This window comes from Medicago sativa, chromosome 3, assembly GCF_051527215.1.
Source record: "Medicago sativa cultivar Bolivia chromosome 3, Bolivia_mono, whole genome shotgun sequence".
Classification (NCBI taxonomy): Eukaryota; Viridiplantae; Streptophyta; class Magnoliopsida; order Fabales; family Fabaceae; genus Medicago; species Medicago sativa.
Genome location: NC_140751.1, coordinates 25888032 through 25911556, shown reverse-complemented (window position 1 = coordinate 25911556; position 23525 = coordinate 25888032). Strand labels below are relative to the sequence as shown.

Below are 23525 nucleotides of genomic sequence, written 5' to 3'. Positions count from 1 at the left end.
CACTATGGTTTACCTAATTTTGCAAACTTACTATGATACCAAACATACACTTTGTCAGGTGCCTAACAACCGTTGTTTGGCTTATTACCACCTTCTTAACTGTAAAATTAGGATATTTTGTTTATATTAAACTACTTAGTTTCATATATATCAAATTCATAATTTTGCTTCTATTTGAGAAACCAAATTGAATTCTAACACAATATTAATTGGTGCTAGATAATTGGCCTTGTTGAAAATACAATAGAGGAGCTAAAGTTAATAATTGATTTGTATTATATTTTAGCTAATACATGTAGATAAAATATATATTTTAGCTCTTTTATGTCTTTCTCTACTACACATCGAACCCGCATATATGTGTGAAACCAAATAGAATTTTTTTTAACCCTTTAAGCAAATCACAATTAACCATATATGTGACTTTATAAATAATTATAATTAAAGTCAAGTATTTATATTGATCTGATAATTATCATTGTTTGTATTAGTTTTCTTCTTCCCCAATATTCATATCTCTTTTATCCTTCTAGAATACACTTTTTTCTATTTTTAATTTGATATTTGAATGGTTTGTCAATTCATAACATTTTTTATTTTAATGATAAATCCATGTATGGTTATTTCTTAGAATTTTGAAATTCTTGTTACTTTAAAATAATGATAAATTGTTGCTGTAGTAAATTTTAAAGAATTTGAGAATAACTATTTTTTAAACAATATTGAAGGTGACATTACATTTTAATGGATTTTAGTAAAACAAGTAATATACACAGTCAAAACAACTAGTATAATAAAATTGTCCAAACAATGATTGTCAATGTCACCTTTATATTTTAATATTATTTAAAAAATTATTACAATTACAAATAATATATTATAGTAAAGTAAGCAATTTGGAAATTTTAACAAACTTCCATATACTTGGATTTCACATTAGTAGAAAATCATTTATAATTTAACAAACACTGAAAATTAAATTAAAATTCTAAATTAGTGCTTTCCAGAAGGATCAAGTAGATTTGTGTATTGTTGAGAACGAAATCAAATACAGTGAATACTTAGCTAATGCTTACTAAGCAAAAAAATATGTTGTTAATGTTTATCTTTTAATGTGTGTCAGCGAGATACTCAATTCACTTAATGGATAAGTTTGTCATTTTTGTTTTTGGGTTAGAATTTAGTATAAATAGGACCCCTTACTCCTCCAATTAGATACACAGTTTCAAAGTTAAAACATATTACTTAATTGTTTGGTCTTTCTTTTGCTGTGTGTTACACTGCACTCAGGTATAATTTCATAGTCTTTTCTTTCTTTCTTCCTCTTTTTATTTTTTTTAATTTAAGTTTGAATATTGTAATTTAGTTTGTTTTTGCTTGTTTGTGTTTGATTGAGTTTGTAATTGATGGGTTAACTAAGTTAGTTTTTTCTTGGTATTTCAATTTTGTTTTTGTTTTTCATCAATTTTATACTCTGATTTTGCCTTTGGAAGTCAATTTTTAAAAGAAAAAAATTGGGGAAAATGTTTTGGTTTGGTGATACAATTTTATAGTTGAGAATGGTGAATACCAGGCCTTGGTGTCCAAGAGTTGTCAGCTCACTAATAAAAGCTTGACGTTAAAACCTCAAGGGACATGGTGAAAAAAGTGAATCTTTTTTTATTGTTAAATTTCTTTACTAGGAGAAAATTTGTCTCTGGGAAGAGCATGTTCAATGTATGCAACGTTGGGAAGACATACATTTTTTGTGTTATTATTGTCAATTTAGGGTCAATTTTTAATATGTTTATTTTTTTTCTAATTTCTTCATGTTTAATTATGGTGTTTCTGCTTTTATTGTTTACTTTTAATCTTTAGTAAGTGTAAGTTTGGTTGCTAGGCTATTCCTAATCCTTTCTTAAAACTTTTTCTACACATTTTTTTTGTTTATGAATAATGGTTTAAGCTTTGACAGTTTTATGAAAATTAGATCAGTCATTAGATGTTTATTTTGAAGCCTTTTTTGAGAGCATATGAAGAGTTGTAGAGATAGTTTGGTCTTGTTGGAAAGTTGGTGTCATCAAAGGCCGCTACAATATACTTTATAATTATGAGTTTACTAGGACTTTGTGTAAAATTGAAAAGCATAAATGTTCACATTCGCATATTGACAAATTTTCTAGTACATGCAACGATATAATGCAGAAGTAACCTTTAGACTATATGCTTTTATTGTTTTAATATTATATTCCCTCCGTCCCAAATTATGTCATTTTACAAAATCAAATGAAACATTAATACTTATTTTCCTATTATGCCTTTATTATTTATAACTCTATCTTTTCCAATTTTTTAATTTATCTTTCTCATACCATTAACGAATAATATTTTTGTAAAGTGAATCTTTTTTTTCTTTTCTCCATACAATAATAATTAATTTATGTGAAATTTTCAATGTGACTTATAATTTGGGATGGAGGGAGTATTCGATTATGTTTTGGTTGTACTATTGCAATGTTTTACATGTGCAGTTGTATCAAATTATTTGTTTAGTTTTATAAGGAATGCTCTTATTAATTTAATATTTATCTTATGTCAACATAATATTATCATGATCAGCACATTATCCTTTATACCAATTCAATATTCTCTAATGTTTTAAATATCCAAAGAATGCCAAATATTCTTGTTGCCTAAGATCTATAATTATATTTAACTGTTGCAACTAAGCTTTTATATTTGAACATGTGTATATTTAGAGTCATCTAATAGATAGAAATGGACGCAAAACCCACAAAAGTATTGGATGGAGTTGTAGACAATCTGAAGCAAAAGCAGGCTACCCAATATGCTGCACATCTGACTGTAGTTTTGGCACCAACCAGTGTTCCTGCTAACACGCGAAGAACACCAAGATCCCCTTGGATAACTTTTCGCATGCTTTTAGCTGCCATCAAAGACATGGTCCCTCGCAATACTATGTTTCAAATCATTCGTCATTATCAAAAATTTGTGGTATGTAAAATAGGTCCAAGTAATGCATATGTCTTAAATGATAAAATATCTATAATGTATCATATCGTACATGTGTAGTCAAAGAAGATTTCTCGTGATGATTTCGTTCGGCAGCTGAGGTTGATTGTTGGAGACGACATATTGACATCTACAATAAATAATATTAACTTCAAGGTATGGAATTTATTTATCAAAAATAAATTATTTGGTTTTGAAGTATGATACATTTTCTTGTGTTGTGTTTATACCTCCCATTAAAATCACTCTAAGTTGTAGTTACATATCATTTGCTTAACTTTTTCATTGTGGAATCATATGAATTATCTCTTTCAATTTGATTATGCCTCCTAATATTTATCGGACTTGTTGTAGGGACCATCCAGGCCGCTCAAACAACTCAAACATCAAGCGGAAGAGAAGCTTTCGAATGAGGAGGCTGAGATTTCTCACTTGGAGTTAACTATTGCCAACATGAAGTTGTGATATTGTTTTCTCCTTGGAGAAATATCTTATTTTCTTAATAACATTTTATCGTCCTAATTTACAGTTTTAATATCGAACTGAAGTGCATGTTTGCTATTGAAATTTCATAATAGTTTATTTTAAAATGTTTGGTGATTAGATGTACTATAAACTTTCATATTTTATGGTTTTGTAATAAATATCGTTAATTAGATATTTCTTGTATTATTTTCAATTTAAAGTGATTTGAACAACTTGCATTACATAATGAAGGATTGAAATTGCATATTGTTTGTTAGTGCCAATGTTACACATTGTTGTATTTTTTGATGTCTTAATCAAACATTCACGAGTAATGTTCTGATGGCATAAAACCGCAAGTGCACGAATTACGGATGTAGTAAAAAAAGATATCGTTCCGAAAGGGAGTTATGAATTCAATTAACTTTAAATAATGATTAGACGAGAGTTTGAGGTTAAAGTTTGGATTTTTAATTAAAAGAAATGAATAAAAATAAAAAGAGCCTTGGGATTATTGGTTCATCATAACAACGAATCCTTCACAAACAAACCCTAAACTTCTAACTTTGTATTTGATTTACTTTCTAAAGTCAATTTTCTCTTTAGCCTATCACATCTCCTTTCGATCTCAGTGAGTGTGATCCTCTAGCAACCACGCCTATTCTCATGGTTGATTTCTATTAGAATCCTTGAAGAACGAAACTTTATATATCTCAAGGTTTGCTAGACTATTCTCATGTTTCGCAACCCTTGTCTAATTTCACTTGTTCCAATATTAAAACTCCATCTTTCGATCCTTCGCTTAATATTTGTGATGATGAAATAACAATTACTAAACCCTCTGCGTTCGCTTCCTAGCTTAGTAATTGTTAATTCATTATAAAAATGGTGAAATTAGATTAGAAAGTAGATTTACATAAAATTAGGGTTTATGATTAGGTTTGATTAGGATTACGTCATTAGACTTATCCAACAATCCCAAGACAAGAAGAGTGTACTCACTCATGTTCATTGTGGACATAGAAGAGAAGAAGAAGAAGAAGAAGAAGAAGAAGAAGAAGAAGAAGAAGAAGAAGAGCGTAAAAGTAAATAACAATAAAATAAAGGTGTACTTTTATTCCAAGAACAAAAGATGAATATTAATGATAGATGACTACTCTATTTATAGTCTTATTGTCGACTTAAAACCTAAGCAACTATTCAGTAGAATGTTCCACAAGAAACCACATGCTTTTCGGTCAAAACAGGTAGCGTGCACATGAAGCAAAAGCAGCAAAAGGGACCCTGGGAGGTGGCACTGGCCGTGGCAAGCTCCTGACTTGGGGAGATGATATTTTCGTCTTCAACCTTCGTATTTTTTGCCCGAATCAGCTCCTAATCCTCTTTCTTTTGCTCCAAGATTCAATCTATCAAATATTCGTTCCTGCAATATAATAATATGCAATTGAAGTAAAATAGTTCAAAAAGGAAATAATACTTAAATAAAATAAACTTAAATCTAAATAAAACGAAACTAAATATTATATAAAAACTACTAATTATTGACTCATCAAACTCCCCCACACTTGAATCTTTGCTTGTCCTCAAGCAAAAGGCATCAATCATGGCAGCACAAAGAAGATTTAATCATATGACAATTCAATCAAAAACTTATGTCTCCTCTAAGGCTTTATCTCAATGTACACTAATCACAACTCCAAGTATTCTTAGTCCATTGCTCAAACCATCGTTTTTTGTGACTCTGCACTTGAGGTTTGGCTTGATTTAAAGGAATGATTCTCTAAAATTGATCGTATTTGTATTGCAAATTTGCGTTCTAATATCAAAAACTTAAAACAAGGATCAAAAATTGTTTTGGATTATTTTACTGAAATGAAGTCATTATGGGAGGAATTATCTTCACATAGACCCATTCCTAATTGTACATGTATTCATCCTCATCGTTGTGCTGCATCTAGAGTTGCTAAGATTCACATGAATGAGGACCAGATTATGCAGTTTCTCACAGGATTGAATGATCAATTCTCAGTTGTTAGAACTCAAGTTCTTCTTCTTGATCCTCTTCCTTCTTTGAACAAAGTTTATTCTTTAGTTTCTCAGGAAGAGAGTAATCATGCTTCTATTAGTCCTTTGAGTGTTTCTGAAGATACTTCTATTCAAATCAATGCCACTGATAACAGAAAACCTCAAGGTCATGGCAAAAGATTCTCTTCAAATAAACCTACTAGATTTTGTACTTTCTGCAATCGTACAAATCACACTGTGGATTTCTGTTACATGAAGCATGGTTATCCCAATGTAAACAAATCTTCACCAAGAGTGAATGCTTCTTATCAAGAAGACTCTGATAATGGCGCAATGTCTTCTTCTGTTTTGGGTGCTTCTGTATGCTCTTCTTGTGCTGGATTTTCTCAAGAGTAATTAGCTCAACTTGTATCCATGTTACAACAATCAAATTTGGTTGTTTCAGCACCTTCTCCTCCTCAAGCTGCCTCAAACCATATTGCATCCACTAGCATTTCCACTCCTGATCCTTCTGCAGGTATATATGCCTCTATTTCTTCTTTAACAAGTAAACCTCCATTTTGGCTTATTGATTCAGGTGCCAATGAACATATATGTTGTGACATTGCTTCATTAGTTCCTTTTATAGAATCAAACCTGTCTATGTTTCTTTACCAAATGGTAATTCTATGTTAGCTCATTTTGCTGGTAATGTCTCTTTCAATTCCTAGTTTCATTTGAGTCATGTTCTTTATTCACCCCATTTTACTCTCAATCTTATCTCTGTAGCTAAATGTTGTGATTCTTTAACTTGTTTCTTCCATTTTTCTCTTGAAAAATGCCTTATACAGGACCAACAGTCTTTGAAGATGATTGGTTTGGCTGAGCAGATAGATGGCTTATACAAGTTCTATCCATCCTGCAAATCTTCTAATTTTAAGTCTTTTGCTTTAACAAAAAGTTCTTGTAATATCATTTTGCATCCTCCTTGTAATAAGAATGGTGAATATGTACCTGATAATGCCTTATGTCACTTTAGACTTGGTCATTTGCCTCATCAGAGACTTCATATGATACCTCTTTTGTATCCTGCTATTACTCTTAATAATAATAATAATAAAGATGTTTGTGATCTTTGCCATTTTGCCAAGCAAAAACATTTACCTTTCAATTCTAGTTCTTTATATGTTGTTGCTAATGTTGAACTTCTCCATTTAGATATTTGGGTTCCTCTTTCAGTTACTTCAGTTCATGGTCATAGATATTTCCTTACTATTTTAGATGACCACAGCAGATTTCTCTGAGTCATTCTTCTTAAAATCAAAGCCGAAGTGTCTTCACATGTTAAGAACTTCATTACTATTATTCAAACTCATTTTCACACCACCCTTTAATTCATTAGAACTGACAATGTCTCTAAATTCATATTATCTTCTTTCTATGCTTCACGTGGCATCATACACCAAATGTCTTGTGTAGAAACTCCACAACAAAATGGTAGGGTTGAAAGAAAACATCAACACATCCTTAATGTTGGTAGAGCTTTACTTTATCAGTCTAAACTACCTCATTCTTTATGGTCCTATGCTATTCATCATGTTGTATTTCTCATTAATAGAGTTCCTACATGATTACTTCAAAACCAATCATGTAATATCCCACTCGACGATTATTGGAATATTACCTGTCACATGTGTCAGATGACAAATGTTTAAGGAAAATAAGTATGATGGAAATGTTTATTACGAAATGACAGACAAACACGAATTAAGTACCAGTGTCGTATAAACACGATCAAGGAAAGGGCGTAATGGTAATTTCACGTAAAAGGGGTATAAAAGTGATTTTGGGCACAAAATCTTCATTTCCTCAAACTCTTTCTCTCTCTAGGTTTTTGAGAGAAGATTTTCTCCTCCTTCTCTCTAGAAAATCGCCCTCCCTCTCTTCGCCTTACCTTCCAAAAATTTGTTCCAACATTAAATCAAGTTAAGTAATGTTCCCTCATGATTTCTTAGGCCAAAAGGAAGCTTGGTTCTAGCATGATTTCACTATTTTCATCACAAAGACAAGATTCAAGAAGCTAGGGTTTTGGTGATGAAAGTTTTGAGTGGGAAGAGAAACTTAAAGATGGATGAACAAGCAAGAATCATGGTGCTTTTGATTGCAAGAAAACAACAAGATTGGAATGGTATGACCTATGAAAACAAGTAGATCAAGAGTTAGGGTTGATTGTTGAGAGGTGAAGATGATGCTTGGAAGCATGGGAATTAAGTTCAGATTATGCTAGGTGAGTTCCATAGATATCTTTCCTATCCTTGGGATAATGTGATTTATCTTGTAAGGAAAATATGAATTCTAGGGTTTTTAAGTATGATTATTAGTTGCCCCTTTTTATGCCATGCTTGCTAAACATGTGATTACTTGCTATAAGGATGTTTTTCAGGTATTCAATGATTCATGGAGTTAAAATATACTTGGGATCACTTGGTTTTGAGGTTTTTGGGTCAAAAATACCATTTTTGAAGGTGTTGGACTGTCATGACTCGCCGGGGCAAGCTATTACTCGCCATGGCGAGCTAGACCACATAACATGAGGGTCTTTTTGCCACCAACTCGCCATGGCGAGCAGCTACTCGCCTCCCACACGCCTCCAACTTTCCTAGGCGAGTAGATAGTGTAAAATCTGACAGTTTGCTCGGTTCAGGCAGTTCTGACATCTTTCGGGTCGGTTTTCTTTGTACAGTCTTTTTACAAAAGTAAACCCTTCAAGACAATACCCCAATGGTTAGTCTTTTAAAATGTTTTTCATGAGAATGATGCAAGTATGTAACGTATTGGTAAAGCATGGCATACAAGAGAACGATATGATATAAATCGGGTAGTAAACTAATCTTTAAAGAAGGGAATGAATGTAGAGCCTCGACATAGTTTGTTGAGAACTAGAGTGCTATGCATTAGTCCTAGGTATGTTAAGACGCGAAGTGTTTAGTGTACTCTCTTTGCATATGAATAAGGATGACCATGCAAGCATGTTAAGCCGTGATTAGATAAGTTATCCCTTCACTATATATGAATACGAATATGTAGGTAGTTTGCCGTTAAACGGGTAGATCACGGACTCGTGGTAAACGAGCAAGTATGAATAGGTTTAACCTTCATGTATGTTTGATCAAGACTATGATATATGTGTAGTTTACCAAATATAGGATCGATTAAGGATCCATGGTAAATGAGTATGTAAGACGTAGGTGTCGTGTCTCTTGTGATCCACACTAGGTTGGATCTCAAGGGGTTTCCGCTAGGTGAAATGGGATAATCTTGTAAGGGGGCCTGCACGACACAGAGGGAGTCTGATGTGCCTTAGCTAGGTTTTCATCAGTTATGTATGGGATTGTTCTCGGGGTTACTCCACCCGGGGGCTCTCTGTAAAATGAACCTAGATAACATGATTGTTAAACGCTAACTTTTATGTATGCATGATTGTGATTGATTATGATATGACGTTAGTTACGTATAAGTTTATGAAATAGAACAAGTTACAGATGATGAACCAACGACGATCTTAGGTTTCCCCCTAATCGTCCGGTTTAGGATTGTGTCATGAATATGATATGTTTAGCCTTCAATGCGTTTAGCGGATCTTGGCATAGCGGTATTGGGTTCCCCTTATCTTCCATGACACGTATGATGTAGACAAGACCTATAACAAGTTAAGATGAACCTACAACGGATCTAGTATGCACGACCGACTAGACAAGCATGACGACACACATATAATCAACCGGCAGGCTGTATTGTAGGCACGTGGTGACCGTAGGTTTCCCTCGAGGTTACCTATAGCCTAGGGTTTGGTGGAACTCATTGAGACATTATGTCTCATCCCAATCCTTATTTGTTTCAGATAATCAAGATGGTATTGCAAGCTGGTAGCCGTATCGATGCCTCAGCAAGTGCTCATTCGTACCCGTTGCAGGATGATATGGATTTTCAAGGATGTATTTATTATGTTTTGGACAAGTTAAGTTATTCTTTTGATGTATGAATGCTTATGGATGTATAAGATATTCATACAAAATTTTGTTTGTTGTAAATTTTAATGTATCCAGTAGTAAAGATAACGAGCATGCTAAACTTTCTAGATACGTTTAGTATGGGCGTTACATTTGGTATCAGAGCAGATCGATTCAGATCGTGCCATGGGTCATTAAGTTACAACTAAGGTAGGGGGACCGTTAGGTTTCAGGTAAATGTTTTAATTGTTGTTGTTAGTTGAGCCTGATCAACTCAATTTAACATTCGACGATTAGGATGGATGCTTGAGAGCTGAATGAGACCCAGGAGGAACGAATTATGTGATGAAGATGCACTGAAAAGTGTGATCTCAGAAGTAAGAACTCGAACGATTAATAGTAAGAAGTCAATCGTGCCAGAAGGTGGCCGATGAACTAAGTAGTCGAAGTTTGAGTCCTCCAAGAATGTAAAGCCATGTTAGGATCGATTGTTCCGGCAACTTAAGGTGAAGAATTCGAAATATTTAAGTTTAACCTGAAGTTTAATAAGAGTCGTTGTTGGAAAAGGATTGTGATATAGAAAGGAATTGTATTCTAGAACGTAAGTGCAAGGCTACAAGATAAGAAAAAGTCGACATATGTTGACGGAATCAGTGAGCTTTCAGGGGTAGTAGGATGTGTATGAAGTCAAAGAAGTAAATTCCCAGAGTGGGCAAGGTTCTAACGTCTGAGAAGTACGTAAGGCGACAAAATTATGAGATAAGCTACGCGTAGCGAAAGAAGTTAACGTTTTATGTTAGGCGTTAGGACGATTAAGACATTAGTTTCAATGTATTGTGTATAGTATCGAATGATGTTAATGCTTTCCATGCAAATGTTATAGATTGTTTTTATGAGATTAGTGGTGGTTAATGTGCAACGTATACTTGCGAAATAAGAATTTTATGTAGGAAACTTTTTCTGAAAGCATTGAACCGAAGAAAACTCGCTAATAGCCAACCGGAGATGAAATTTTAGTGTATATTGGAGGTCGTCTTCACAATATTTACGAAACAAAAACTTTTTATGACATCAAGTAACGAATGCACATTACAACCTAAGATTTCCAAAGAAAAAAGCATGGACGACCATTAACGGAATCAATTCGGTTCAAGGTAACGTTAGAAGCCAATGAGTTAAGAGTTAAGGAGAAACTTGGAATAGAAGTTCGAGGTTCCGGCGTAAGGGATAGACATTACGGATGTGAAGACATGAGACAAGAGTAGTACGGTGAAAAGTTATGTATAATTACAAGATTTCTGGATTTTGTGAAGTTATAGTCATTTCTTGAATCTATGTTTTTCTTGATTGACTTGCTAAGGCTTGGTATGACGATGAAATAAAAAGTTTACATGGTTTTACAAAGGATATACACAAATGGGTGATTGGAGTTGTCGTTCTGAAAACTAAAATGGAATTCTGCAGGTACCGGTCCGACATGACTCACGTAGAGAAAACTAAAAACTCACTTGAGCAAGTTTGATGGCACTGTTATGTTATAAACTCGTTCCGTGAAATTTTTATGCTAACGACTAGTACCGAGATTCACTATATTCTTATATGATGAAGAAACATCAACACCAATGACCCGTGTGCTAATTTATGAAGCTTTCTTTAAAAGAAAAATTAACGAGCAAGCGTTTGTATGATCGACCAAAGCATAGCATGCGAGAATACGAAGATGCAAAGATGTATGTTCAAGTAAGGTATGAAGGAGGACATAACGAGTCTACCACGAGAATTCGTAAGGATGTATACTTTGAGTCAAGATTGCTCAGAAACAAGTTTAAGTATGGTGTGGATATGTCTAGAGATAAGCCCAACCAGTAAGTATGTAAGGTCTATCCGCAAGGAAGTAATATGAGCATATGGTGAGTTTATCGTGAGAAGTGTAAGGTTGCAGAGATGGTTGAAATATAGGAAGTCTTGAGAAGAGTTCAAGAAGATAGTAATCTTATGGTAAAAAGGAATGTGAAGTTTCACTCGTCTCAACAGAATTGAGTATTGGTTAAAGCCAACATGGTGAAAATCGGAGTGGTGCAACGAAAATTGATCGGTGTGGTTTATGACGGTATCCATGGAGCCTTAAGCTCGGTAATAAGAATCTTCGTGAGGAATGGTAAGAAATGTCAAGTGTAGTAATACGGTCTTAGTGTGAAGAATTATGAGACGAGCGAGGAGTTCTCGAAACACCAAGTAAAAGTATTAAGACTTATACAGTCCGTAATAGACATGATAAGAGTATAATGGATGAGTTTGCACCTAAGTAAGATAAGAAAGGCTGGAGTCACCGCAAATGTAGTAATCGGGTTGCCTAACTGGTGATGTCGGATATGCACAAGAACGGTCAGATGGTTAGAAAGAGTATGTGTTATGATAGGAGGAATACATGTAAGATTCAGAAGGTTGCTTCTTGCGACTCAAAGTAAAGATTGAGACATCAAGTATGATAATCGGTATTCGAAGAAGAGGTGCCATTTGGGAGAAGATAACAACACAAGACCATTATCCGAAAATTATATTTCGAAGATTCAAGTTCAGTGTTCTTGGAACAAGGGAATGAGATATGCATGTAAGTTAAGAAGGAATAGGAAAGAGTCCACTTTGGAAGTTCAAGGAATTTCATCACGAAAGGAGACATGATTCATGAGTTATGTACGATAAGGTTCATACCCGCATATGCTGAACTTGTTAAGTGATAACGATACTTGATATAATAATGTCAAACAATGATTTTATAACTTTTAAAGTTAAGATGGGTATTAAGGGACTTCGAAACGAAGTTTATTTTAATAACAAGAAATTTTTATGTTCTGAAACCAATGATACACGCCATAAGCGAGTAAGCTCACTTAAGACGTGCGGACTTCATGACCAACTTGTCATTGACGAGCTTGGGGCGAGTTGAAAACCTTTTCAAAATATAGTGACTCGTCCTGTGGTTCTGCAATACCGTTATTGGTTTGGTTTCACAATGTTCTTTTAAAGGTAATGCATTTATTCGTCCCAAGAACCCGTATACCAATGTTTAGAAGATTTCTTATAGTAATTGATAGAACAAGTATTGTTATTATCTAACTGTATGTGGCACTTAAAAGTATGTAAGGCACTATAGGAAGTAGGTTGGACGAAGTGAACAACAACGTTCTTCGGAAGGTCTTATGAGACGTACAAGTTTCTGATGGAAGTATTCAGGTGCAATGAGATCGGAAGACTTCTTAAGACTCTGAGACAAGATAAGAGAATTGCAAGAATCGTTGGATAACCAATGCAAGTAAGAGGAGTAAGTCTCAAGTTACAGTAAGGAAGATTAGGTATGGACTATATGTATGTACGATAAGATGCCTTCGATGCAATCAAGCACCGCAGGGCAAATCCTGAGTGTTCCGATTAATGATAAGTTACTTATACGAATGGTTAATGTTAAGTGGATGAATTACATGCTTTGATAAGGAAAGCATATGTTTAACTTTTTAAGAGAGAAAAGATTAGATTTTGTATAGCTGAACCAAAGATGGCATGTTTTGATCACAATGATTGGTAAGTAATCTCTAAATTTCGAGGAAGATATTTTTTTTAAGGAGGTAGAGTGTAATATCCCACTCGACGATTATTGGAATATTACCTGTCACATATGTCATATGATAAATGTTTAAGGAAAATAAGTATGACGGAAATGTTTATTACGAAATGACGGACAAACACGAATTAAGTACCAGTGTCGTATAAACACCATCAAGGCAAGGGCGTAACGGTAATTTCACGTAAAATGTAAAAGGGGTATAAAAGTGATTTTGGGCACAAAATCTTCATTTCCTCAAACTCGCGATTTTCTCCTTACTTTTCAAAAGTTTGTTCCAACATTAAATCAAGTTAAGTAATGTTCCATCATGATTTCTTCGGCCAAAAGGAAGCTTGGTTCTAGCATGATTTCACTTTTTTCATCACAAAGACAAGATTCAAGAAGCTAGGGTTTTGGTGATGAAAGTTTTGAGTTAGAAGATAAACTTAAAGATTGATGAACAAGCAAGAATCATGGTGCTTTGGATTGCAAGAAAACAACAAGATTGGAATGGTATTAGCTAAGAAAACAAGTAGATCAAGAGTTAGGGTTGATTGTTGAGAGGTGAAGATGATGCTTGGAAGCTTGGGAATCAAGTTCAGATCATGTTAGGTGAGTTCCATAGATAGCTTTCCTACCCTTGGGATCATGTGATTTATCTTGTAAGGAAAATATGAATTCTAGGGTTTTTAAGTATGATTATTAGTTGCCCCTTTTTATTCCATGCTTGCTAAACATTATAAGGATGGGGGTCTGCTCGCCACCAACTCAGCATGGCAAGCATCTACTCGCCTCCCACATGCCTCCAACTCACCTAGGTGAGTAGACAGTGTAAAATCTCACTGTTTGCTCGCTTCAGGCAGTTCTGGCATCTTTCGGGTCGATTTTCTTTGTACAGTCTTTTTACAAAATTAAACCTAGGTTAAACATAGCTTTTATTTTAAATAGTTTGGTTAATTTGAGTTGTTGATTCTCTTGCATATTCCATTATATTTTAAATAGTTCACAATCGAAAATTTCATTAAATGGTTTGAAATTTTTTTAATACTATTGTGATGTCATTTTGTAATCAACATGGAATATTCAATTTTAGCACATATGTTGATTTCAATATTAGTAATTAGTTGTTGTTAGATGTTTTAACACTAAGGTGGATTGTATTTGTTAGTGATTAAAGGTAGTAGATGGTGGTAGTTAGAGGATGTTTATGAAAAAGCTTATTTGGGACATATATGACATATTTTGTAGTGAAACTACCTTTGTTGCTTGCAGCATTCACCATGTTGTATTGTCAACTGTTTGATTCAAGCAGTGTCACCGCTAGGGGTGGGCATGGTTCGGTTAACCTAAAAAACCGAACCGAACCGAACCGAAATTTTGAAATGGTTCGGGAAAACCGAACCGAACCGTTTCAGGTATGGAGCTAGCCGAATTGAACCAAAGTTATGGTTCGGTTAACCGTTTTCTTACCTATGAAACGAACCGAACCAAAACAATATTTTGAACCGAAATGTATTTTTTTATCCTTTTGTTAATTTAATTGTGTTTTTTTATCCAAAGTGCAAAATATTTTTTTATTTACTTTTTTTTAAGAATATAATTTTTTTTATTAATATTATTATTACACAAACACAGTAAAATAATAAGTTTAATGCTAACAGACCATCCAACGCACTAGGAACCCGAGGAGTTGGAGGTCTTGATGCTAACTGTAAACCTTTGATAGATTGTAAACCTTTGATAAATGAGTAAATTCTATTATTTGACTTATCTAAGCAGTTTCTTTTAAACCAATAAAATCACGAATTTCTTTCTGCAGTGTTAAACATTCAAATCTTATCTTAGAGATACAAAATTAAGGTTATCCATTGATTGACCAAGCTTAGAAACTATTTTACTTATTCTGAAAAACAAACAAGAAAAATATTATTTATTTGATTAGGTGAAAACAATAACACAAGTTAGAAATCAGGATTTATAAATTTGGATATAATAAAGCATATGCAAGCCACCAGTTTTTAGTCTCAAGTTTTCACCATCAATATTTGCAGTTAACATTAAATGACAGTTCTGATCTATGAAACAATAGGTTATGTTAACACGTACTTTATTATACCTGCATGAATATTAGACTCAGAATTTGTTTGATAATTTATATCTTAATTTCATTCATGGAATACAATTTTGTTCTCAGCTTTGTTTCTTTTCTTGTCGTGCCCTTAACCATGATTTCTTGACAAAGCTTTATGGGGTTGGAAAGGGAATAATTCTATATGTCTGGTACTGTACAAGTTGAGTATGAATAACAATTATATTTACAATGTTTGGCATGTGGAAAATAACCTATGTTTACCTTTTACAGTATTTGAATGAGTTGAGGCTCTTACTAACTACTGAGTTAACTTTTATGTAGCTAATCTAAATTAATTTAATAGCCTTTTAAAATAAGCTATTTTGCATAAAATAAGCTGTTTTGAATAAGCTGTTTTTTTAAAATAAGTTGTTTTCATAAAATAAGCTGTTTTTAAAATAAGGTGTTTTGCATAAAATAAGCTTTTTAAAATAAGCTATTTTAAATAAGTTGTTTTTTTTGGAAAGATCCAACAAAGAGTTCAAGTGGTTTCCTTAAAAAAAAAAAAAAAACACAGTTCAAGTGGTTTGGTTCGGTTCAAACGGTTCGGTTCGGTTCAAGATGGTTCGGTTATGGTTCAAGAACTGTTAATAAATTAACGGTTCGGTTCGTAAACCATTATAATGGTTCGGTTATTTTCGGTTCGGTTCGGTTCATGGTTCTTTTTGCCCACCCCTAGTCACCGCTGCCAACAGTTACTGGTGCAATAATTTTAGCCACCCAAATTAGATCACTGCATATCTTATTCTCAACTTAATCAATGTAAACCGAGTAAATTATTCATGTATTTTTCCAACCAAATATGCATTATTCAACTTTTCCTGTTTCTAGTGCCAATGTTCATTGCCACATAAAATATTATGTTTTGCTGCATGCTGCAATTTATTCATGAAAAAGATCTAATTCTGTCAGTGCTTCTATTTTTTTATGTATGGGTTACGTTTATCAAATCGGGCTTCTTTACGAATTAGCCTTTTGTTTTTCTTGGTGATGATGATAGTTGTGAAATTGTAGGACTGTTCATGATGTCTAGGTCCTTTCGTTCCTTTTTTGAAAGATTTAAAATCAGCTGTAGTCATATCTTGAAAACTTTGGTTTTCCGATCCCATGAAAGTGTGAGATTAACACACTACACCATTTATTGCTTCTGGCAACACTTTTTTAAGCAACAAGTAAAAATCGTTGCCTAAGCCTAGTTTCTGGCAACGTTTTACATGCTTAGCCTTTTATGTTTCTGCAACACCATATAATCGTCCCCTAAAATATAACAGGGAACAGTTTTAGACCGTAACAATAACATTAGGCTGACGACAACAGAAATCGTCCCCTTAGGTGTTTTAGGGGACAGTTTTTGAGTGATGCCCCACGTTACAACAATAGGCAACGTTTATCAATTGTTGCTTTCTAAGTTTAGCAATTATAAAATATTTTCCAATACCTTATCGGTGCCATCTGCGGTGGGAGACCTGAATAGGTCACCTACCGTAGGAGACATGGTGTTTTTTTTTTTTTTTTTTTGCAAAATGAATATGAACCATTAGATAAAGGTTAACTAACCATTGGATCAAAATGTTTACTATACACCTCCAACATCCAATTGTTTTTTTTAATTCTAAATTACTCTTCTCTTTCCTCTCTCACCCATGGGAATTCACATCTCGTCCATCAGATCTTTTATTCATACCCAGATCCATCTTTCCACATATGTTTTACTAAGTTTTATCAATCGGTTACAGCATCCTTCCCTATGAAAATTTTTGGTTCCCAAACTACCATCCTTCAAACCGTCTTCCTTATTGGAAGTAGTTCTTTGTCACCCATAATTTTCAGAGAGCTCACATGCATTGAAAACAAATGAAAAGAGAAAGCCGTGAAGGAAAAACCCCATTGAAGAGTTTGAGTGGAAGTGAAAAAGGAAGAAGAAGTGGTTTGGGGAAGAAAAATATAAAGTAGATGGTTGTGTCACTACTACAAAAATGACATTTCACATCAGTGGAAATCGACATTTCACATCGGGTGGCAACCGATGTAACTAAAGGTGATGTTGTATGTCATTCACTTTTCACATCAGGCGATGAACCGTTGTGATATGTCGAAAACCACAACGGGCGGACAACCACTGATGTGATATGAGCTGCAATAGTGTGAAAAAATAGGATTTCACATCGGCTGTACAAAGGTAGCCGATGTCAAATATGTGTTATTCACATCGGCAATAATCTGCACTAATGTGAGTTTTAGTGTGCTAAAACACCTTTTACATCAGGTGAATTTGCACCGATGTGAATTACCTCGTTTTTTTTAAATGTTTTGAATTGTCTGCTTACTAGCCTGGTACAGGACCAGATAAAATATGCATTTTTTTTCTTTGAATAGTAACTTCAACCATTCTTCTAAATCAAACAAAACCTTCAAAATATCTATGTCAACAGCAACCAAAAACAAGAAGGGTACATCCACAACAAACAAGAAGGTTCATACACACAATAAAACAAGAAGTGTCATGCTAGAAATAACAGATCTCCCAGCAGTACCAAAACAAAAAAAAAAGGTCTCTCTCTTCAAGTGCCAACATATCTCCCAGCAAGAAATAACAACAAACCAACAGTACTAATTAAACATTGAAGCATACATCTTCCTAATAAATCCTAAGTTTCATACACTTCAAGAAAACAAGTTGCCCAATCGTTTCGCAAAGCATACAACTCATCTTCTGTTAATGCTGTTGTATCATTGAATACCTATAGTTTGTAAAATAGATTAAAATAAGTAAAATAACAATAAGGATATGTCTATCTATCTTAATCTGGAAATATATGGTGCAAACATATGGTATACCTTCATCCAAGAGGTAGTAATATTAGCAGAGACGATGTCTAGCATGTTCTTCATCACATAATATCCACAATCAGTTGTGTTAGGTTGCATCCTTGCCTACAAATGAATTTAATTTTTATATAGTGAATAGATATATATAAAAAATAAAAATAACTACGAATGTAACCATCTTGTCTACACATACCTTAGGACGAAGCCAACGAACCTTTTTTTTTAATACCATTTGCTAATTGATGAACCTCCAGAGCACTGGGTTAAAAAAATCATCAAAGTAAGTTCTATGTTTTAGTGTTATAGGATTTATAATATAACAAATGCAACATAAAAATACACTTACGATGAAACAATTTCCTTCATTGTTGTGTCAAGATCTTTGTTAAATGAACAAAGGACAACCAATGTATTATCCTTTGGACAAATGACGATTAATTTCCAATGCTCTCTATACACGTAAAAGAAAAATTATCAAACATAAATAAGAGAAAACATAAATTTATATATACTTACTCCATAAGAAACGGTGCCAAGTAACACACTTTGTTCATATCACGCAACTTAGTTCTTATGTAGGATTTAACTGGTTCTGTATTCATTGCGGACTTTGATTTAAAACTCAATTTTGTTGGGTCCAAAAATCCAAACACATTTGATTTGTTTGTTTCAATACAGAGACGGTGCATACACCTGAATAAATATGAAATCAATATTAAATATTGTAGTCATGAGACATAATACTAATAGTTAATGATAGCATTAAGCAAGAAAATGTACTTACGTGCACCGGAAACTAGATGGCCCCTAATTTCTTCCTTGCTAAGTTTTGGGTCCCGGTTCCCACAAGAAATACAAGGACATGGAAAAACTCCCTCAGTGTTAGGAAGATTCGTTTCAGCAAACTGAAGAAATTCAGTCACTCCATTATCATACTCGCGACTTAATCGATAAGCTTTCATCCACCTACGATCCATGACTACGTTCTGAAAATTAACACATATACTAAATTAAAGAATAGGGATGTCTAATAAGTCTAGGGTTCACATGTACAATAACGAATCTCACAAATAGACCACAAAAACAATTTATGCAATATATACCCCAACACAACATGTGCACCGCCAAAGACCTCTCTCAATGGACTATTCTCACTGAATCTAATAAATAAATACTCAGACTAACAAAAGTAGTACATAAAAAAAAAACTTTCAATGAAACTACAGCCAGCATGATTAATACCTGAGCGAGTTCGTCAAATTTGGAGAGCTATGAGAGTAAGAGCAAGTTCAGGAGATGTAGTAACCGAGTGAGTGAGATTCAGAGATCGGCCAAATGAGTGAGATCGATGTAGCTATTGAGTTAGAGAGATCAACCTTCAATCAAATAAAAAAAAATATTACACAAAATTAATGACATTTCTAAACTTGGGATACTTATCTAGTTAATTTATAAAATTATATAAATAGGGCATTATATATTTTATTGTGAATTTAGATTCAGACAAAGATATGAATTTGGAGTTATATGTATCAGAAATTCATATTCAAAGTAAAGCACAATATATGATGCTTCAAAGTAAAGACAAAGATGTATTTAAAAAAAAAACATCAAAGCAACATTGAGGTGTGTCAGGATGCTAGCCGAAATATAACATAAGAATCAATCATCACAGTTTTCACAAGGACAATTCAACTTAAACATCAAAGCAACAGTTATGCATTCATATCACATAACAGAGTTTGTATTGATGATTGATGTGTTTGTATTGTAATATTTAGTTTTGAATCAATGAAGCGGATTTGTTCAATATGTACATATTGGAATTTTATTTTGAACCATGTTTTCAATATTCTTTTGAATCATATGCTCTAAATTTGACAGTAAAAAACAGTTTGTCAGGTAAATTTGCTAGTAGTTAACTAATTCACTAGCATGGCTAAATAATTGACTTTAGCTATCAGTGAATAATTCCTTTAGATAACTTCTATTTTGATTGTTAAAATGGATAAGAAACTGGCTCAAAAGTAAACATTAACAAAAATTGTCGTGCATTCCGTAAAACTAAGCAAGAACACAACAGACGACAATCAGCAAAAACTGTCTTCCAAACTGCACCAAAAAGCATTAAACAGTCCGTAAAACAGCAAAATGCAACATATGACAGTCCGCAAAACTCAACAAAAATGCAGCACATGACAGTCCGCAAAGCTCAGCAAAAACGCAGCATATGACAGCCCGTAAAACAGCAAAAATGCAGCACATGACAGTCCACAAAACTCAACAAAAATACAGCACATGACAGTCCGCAAAACTCAACAAAAATGCAGCATACGACGGTCCTCAAAACTCAGAAAATGTACCAGAATTAACATGTTAAAAACCCAAGCACAGATACGATGGAAAGTGATGATTGTATCTGAAACAAATTGTTGAAAGAACAAAGTGCACCAGATGGTTTTTTAGTGTTAGTCAAAGCTATAATAGGGACGAAACAAAGCATGAGGAACATAAAGATGTTATATCCCTTAATGAGTGTAATCTCTAATTGGTTCTGTTCACATGCTTGTGAAGTTCTAATTAAGGTCCCCAATCAAAGTTGTATTTTTAGCCACTAATCCCATGTTATTAGACAAGGTTTTTCAAGGTAAGAACTCAAACGAGCAAGGTCACTTTAATACACAATTAACTAAGATGGAAATCACTATACGATTTCAAGAAACAAGGGCATACAATGTACTTTTTTTTAAAAATAAAATAAAATATAGAATTATAAGATAGGTAACTCTAATTTCAACATATATGTGAAGAAAATCAAACTTGAAATTTCAGCTCAAAACCGTATAGGCAATTCTTAAACTAACACTATAAAACTAGATATTGATACCTAAAATGTATTAAAGTATTCCTTAGCATAAATTCACTCATGGTTCAATTTGCAATAGATAGCTCAAAATATGACAAAAGAAATAAGAGATCCTCCATCATGCTCATAATCACATTCTGATTAATTGTCATTCAATATTCAAAAGAAACATCTACTCTAATTTCTCAATCAAAGTTCCACTGACAAGAACAAAATTAAGAGTTTATACATAATGATTCTTAACTCATACATTAACTTTTAATTCATAGAACAACTAATAGTCTCACACCCATCAATATATGAAATGTTTTTCCTTCATCTCTTTAAACAGTTTACACAACACAAGAATTAGACAAAATAGATCATAAGAATATAATTTAAGCACAAATCAAGAATTATACTACCTTTATCTCACAATATCCGAGAACACAATAAAGAATAATGGACGCAAGTATAAGGGTCTTCAAAAGTTTAGAAAAACTAACTAAACTGTGACCTGGACTACATTGAGTTAAAACAAAATATCCCCACTCTATCGAAAGCGTCCCTTCTCCACCAAATTCAATTACCCAAAATGATATCATTCATATATTTCTACAAATAGAAACCAGATCAATTTGCATATGAGCATCTCATAACTATTACAAAAAACCTGGTATGCACCTAATATCAACATCTAACCCCTTCCCATGCATACACAAAGTTTTAAGAGACTAAATAAATCCTACCACAAAATCAATCCAACAAAGCTATAAAATAATCCCAAATAAAAAAATAAATATGAAATCTACCGTATTTTCACCACGTGTAGCTGTCTGGCAGTGATTTGGGAGGAGTTTTCTTTACCCTCTTTTCCCCGTAAAAACTCTGAGCAACATTATGCAATCTGAAAACCAAAGAAAAAAGAAATGAATAGTTGGATTATGGTAGATACAATGAAAGATTGAATTTTGAGGGTGAAAATGGAAGAACCTTGTAGATCGACAAGATGGGTTGAGAGAAACAGGGGATTTGGGATTCTTGGATGTGGTTGGACGTGAAAGTGGATTAGGTTTGAGAATGAGATTGAGGAGATTTAGGGTTTGAAAATGAGAACGAATTGGATTGATTTGTTGATTTGGTGAGTGAGATTTAGGATTTGGAGAGTGAGATCTAGGGTTCGTATGAACATTGTGAGCAAAAGCTGAAACGCGATATGTGGAAGAGAAAGAAAGGGGAAAGTAAGTAAAAGTGGGTATTTTTTTTTTTGAATAAAATAAAAAAATAAAAAAAGTAAAAGTGTGGTAGACTTTTCCCATCAGGTATTCTATGATCTGCTGATGTCAAAATTCTTTAATATTTACTTTCCCTTCAGGTATATCTCCACTGATGTGAAACCCTTTGGCAAAGTTCACTATAATTTCAAAATTGCCACCGCGTTGCTTCTGACATCAAATAATTGATCCACTGATGTGAATATCATGATGTTAAATGTCTTTTTTCTAGTAGTGTGTACATATAGAAAATATAAAGTAGATGGTAAGTGGTTTGGCAGCCATTGATGATGTTTGAAGCTTCTGGACTTAATTTTATGGGGATTTTTTTTCTTCATTAAAATGTATTAATATTATTAATTCTCACTTTAAATCTGAAAGTAAATTCTGGAAAAATCATTATTTTATGATGTTGAATTTAATCTTTAAATGCTCACCCAAAAATGTAGTGATGAGCTTGAATCATGCTGTTTTATTTTTAATTCAATCAAAATAATCAAAGGTTGCTGCAGAATTGAGTGAAAGGCTGCTGCAAATCTCAATTGTTTGTGAGAAAGAAGGCTCGTACCAAGAATAAGAGGAGAGGGCAGGGAAAAAGGAATAAAATAAAAAAAATATAAGGTGTTTGTCGGTTTATACTAACTATCATAGAGGTTCATAATCCAACGGCTGACTTCTATTTATTTTGCAAAAAAAAATAAAATTACAAGTCTCCTACCGTAGCCTTTGCCTAAAGAGGTCTCCCACCGTAGCCTTTGCCTACCTTATCATCTTTCTTGACAAGAAAATTGTTTGAATAGTAATTTTTTTAATAGATGTTTTTACTATTTTAATCCAAAATTTGTTCAATCAAATAATAATAATTTATCTCTACTATATATAAACAAAATAGGAGATTTTGGATTGACTTTTTTATTATTTCAATTATACCCTTAAACAACTTTTTCTATAATAATGATTGTTGTTGGTGTCATATTAAAAATAATAATTTATATTAAATTTTTTTGTTATATTGTTGTTGTCATTAAAAAGATAAACATGGTTAGTTTGTTTTGTTATAGTTTAAAAGTAACGAGCATTTATATTTATACTTTTAATTAAAATCAAAATTTCATAAAAAATATCGTTCATAATTTTTTAACATTGCCACGATATATATATATATATATATATATATATATATATATATATATATATATATAGAGAGAGAGAGAGAGAGAGAGAGAGAGAGAGAGAGAGAAATTATATTGGTTCCTGCTACGATCCTGGAGTAGTCTAGTCCCTTGCATTTACAACTTACAAGAGATTTTTACTATAAATAACTGATTACAAATGCTCAAGGACACAACCAAGA

General features: G+C 33.2%; 3 protein-coding genes across 4 annotated transcripts; 2 read left to right on the top strand and 1 right to left on the bottom strand.

Moving 5' to 3' along the window:
- Window positions 1–2769: 2769 nt before the first annotated feature.
- LOC146936706 (inactive poly [ADP-ribose] polymerase RCD1-like) lies at window positions 2770–3547 on the top strand. The gene is made up of 3 exons (XM_085757730.1): window positions 2770–2994; window positions 3073–3168; window positions 3367–3547. Exons 1-3 carry the CDS (start codon window positions 2917–2919, stop codon window positions 3475–3477), a joined length of 285 nt encoding a protein of 94 aa, XP_085613856.1. The 5' UTR covers window positions 2770–2916; the 3' UTR covers window positions 3478–3547.
- Window positions 3548–5349: 1802 nt separating this feature from the next.
- LOC146936705 (uncharacterized) lies at window positions 5350–5898 on the top strand. The gene has a single exon (XM_085749272.1). It carries the CDS (start codon window positions 5350–5352, stop codon window positions 5896–5898), a length of 549 nt encoding a protein of 182 aa, XP_085605398.1.
- An 11713-nt stretch (window positions 5899–17611) lies between these two features.
- Window positions 17612–22115, bottom strand: LOC146936704 (uncharacterized). Of its 2 annotated transcripts, none has more exons than XM_085751375.1 (9): window positions 21891–22115; window positions 21710–21804; window positions 19295–19428; window positions 18837–19057; window positions 18569–18745; window positions 18399–18503; window positions 18246–18310; window positions 18062–18157; window positions 17612–17964 (listed from the first exon to the last, which is right to left on the bottom strand). In XM_085751375.1, the coding sequence occupies exons 7-9, from the start codon at window positions 18282–18284 to the stop codon at window positions 17872–17874; spliced, it is 228 nt and encodes a 75-aa protein (XP_085607501.1). In that variant the 5' UTR covers window positions 18285–18310; window positions 18399–18503; window positions 18569–18745; window positions 18837–19057; window positions 19295–19428; window positions 21710–21804; window positions 21891–22115; the 3' UTR covers window positions 17612–17871. The 2 variants fall into 2 exon arrangements, with proteins under 2 accessions (XP_085607501.1, XP_085607500.1); XM_085751374.1 differs by having other exon boundaries at window positions 18837–19038.
- Between the last annotated feature and the right edge of the window lie 1410 nt (window positions 22116–23525).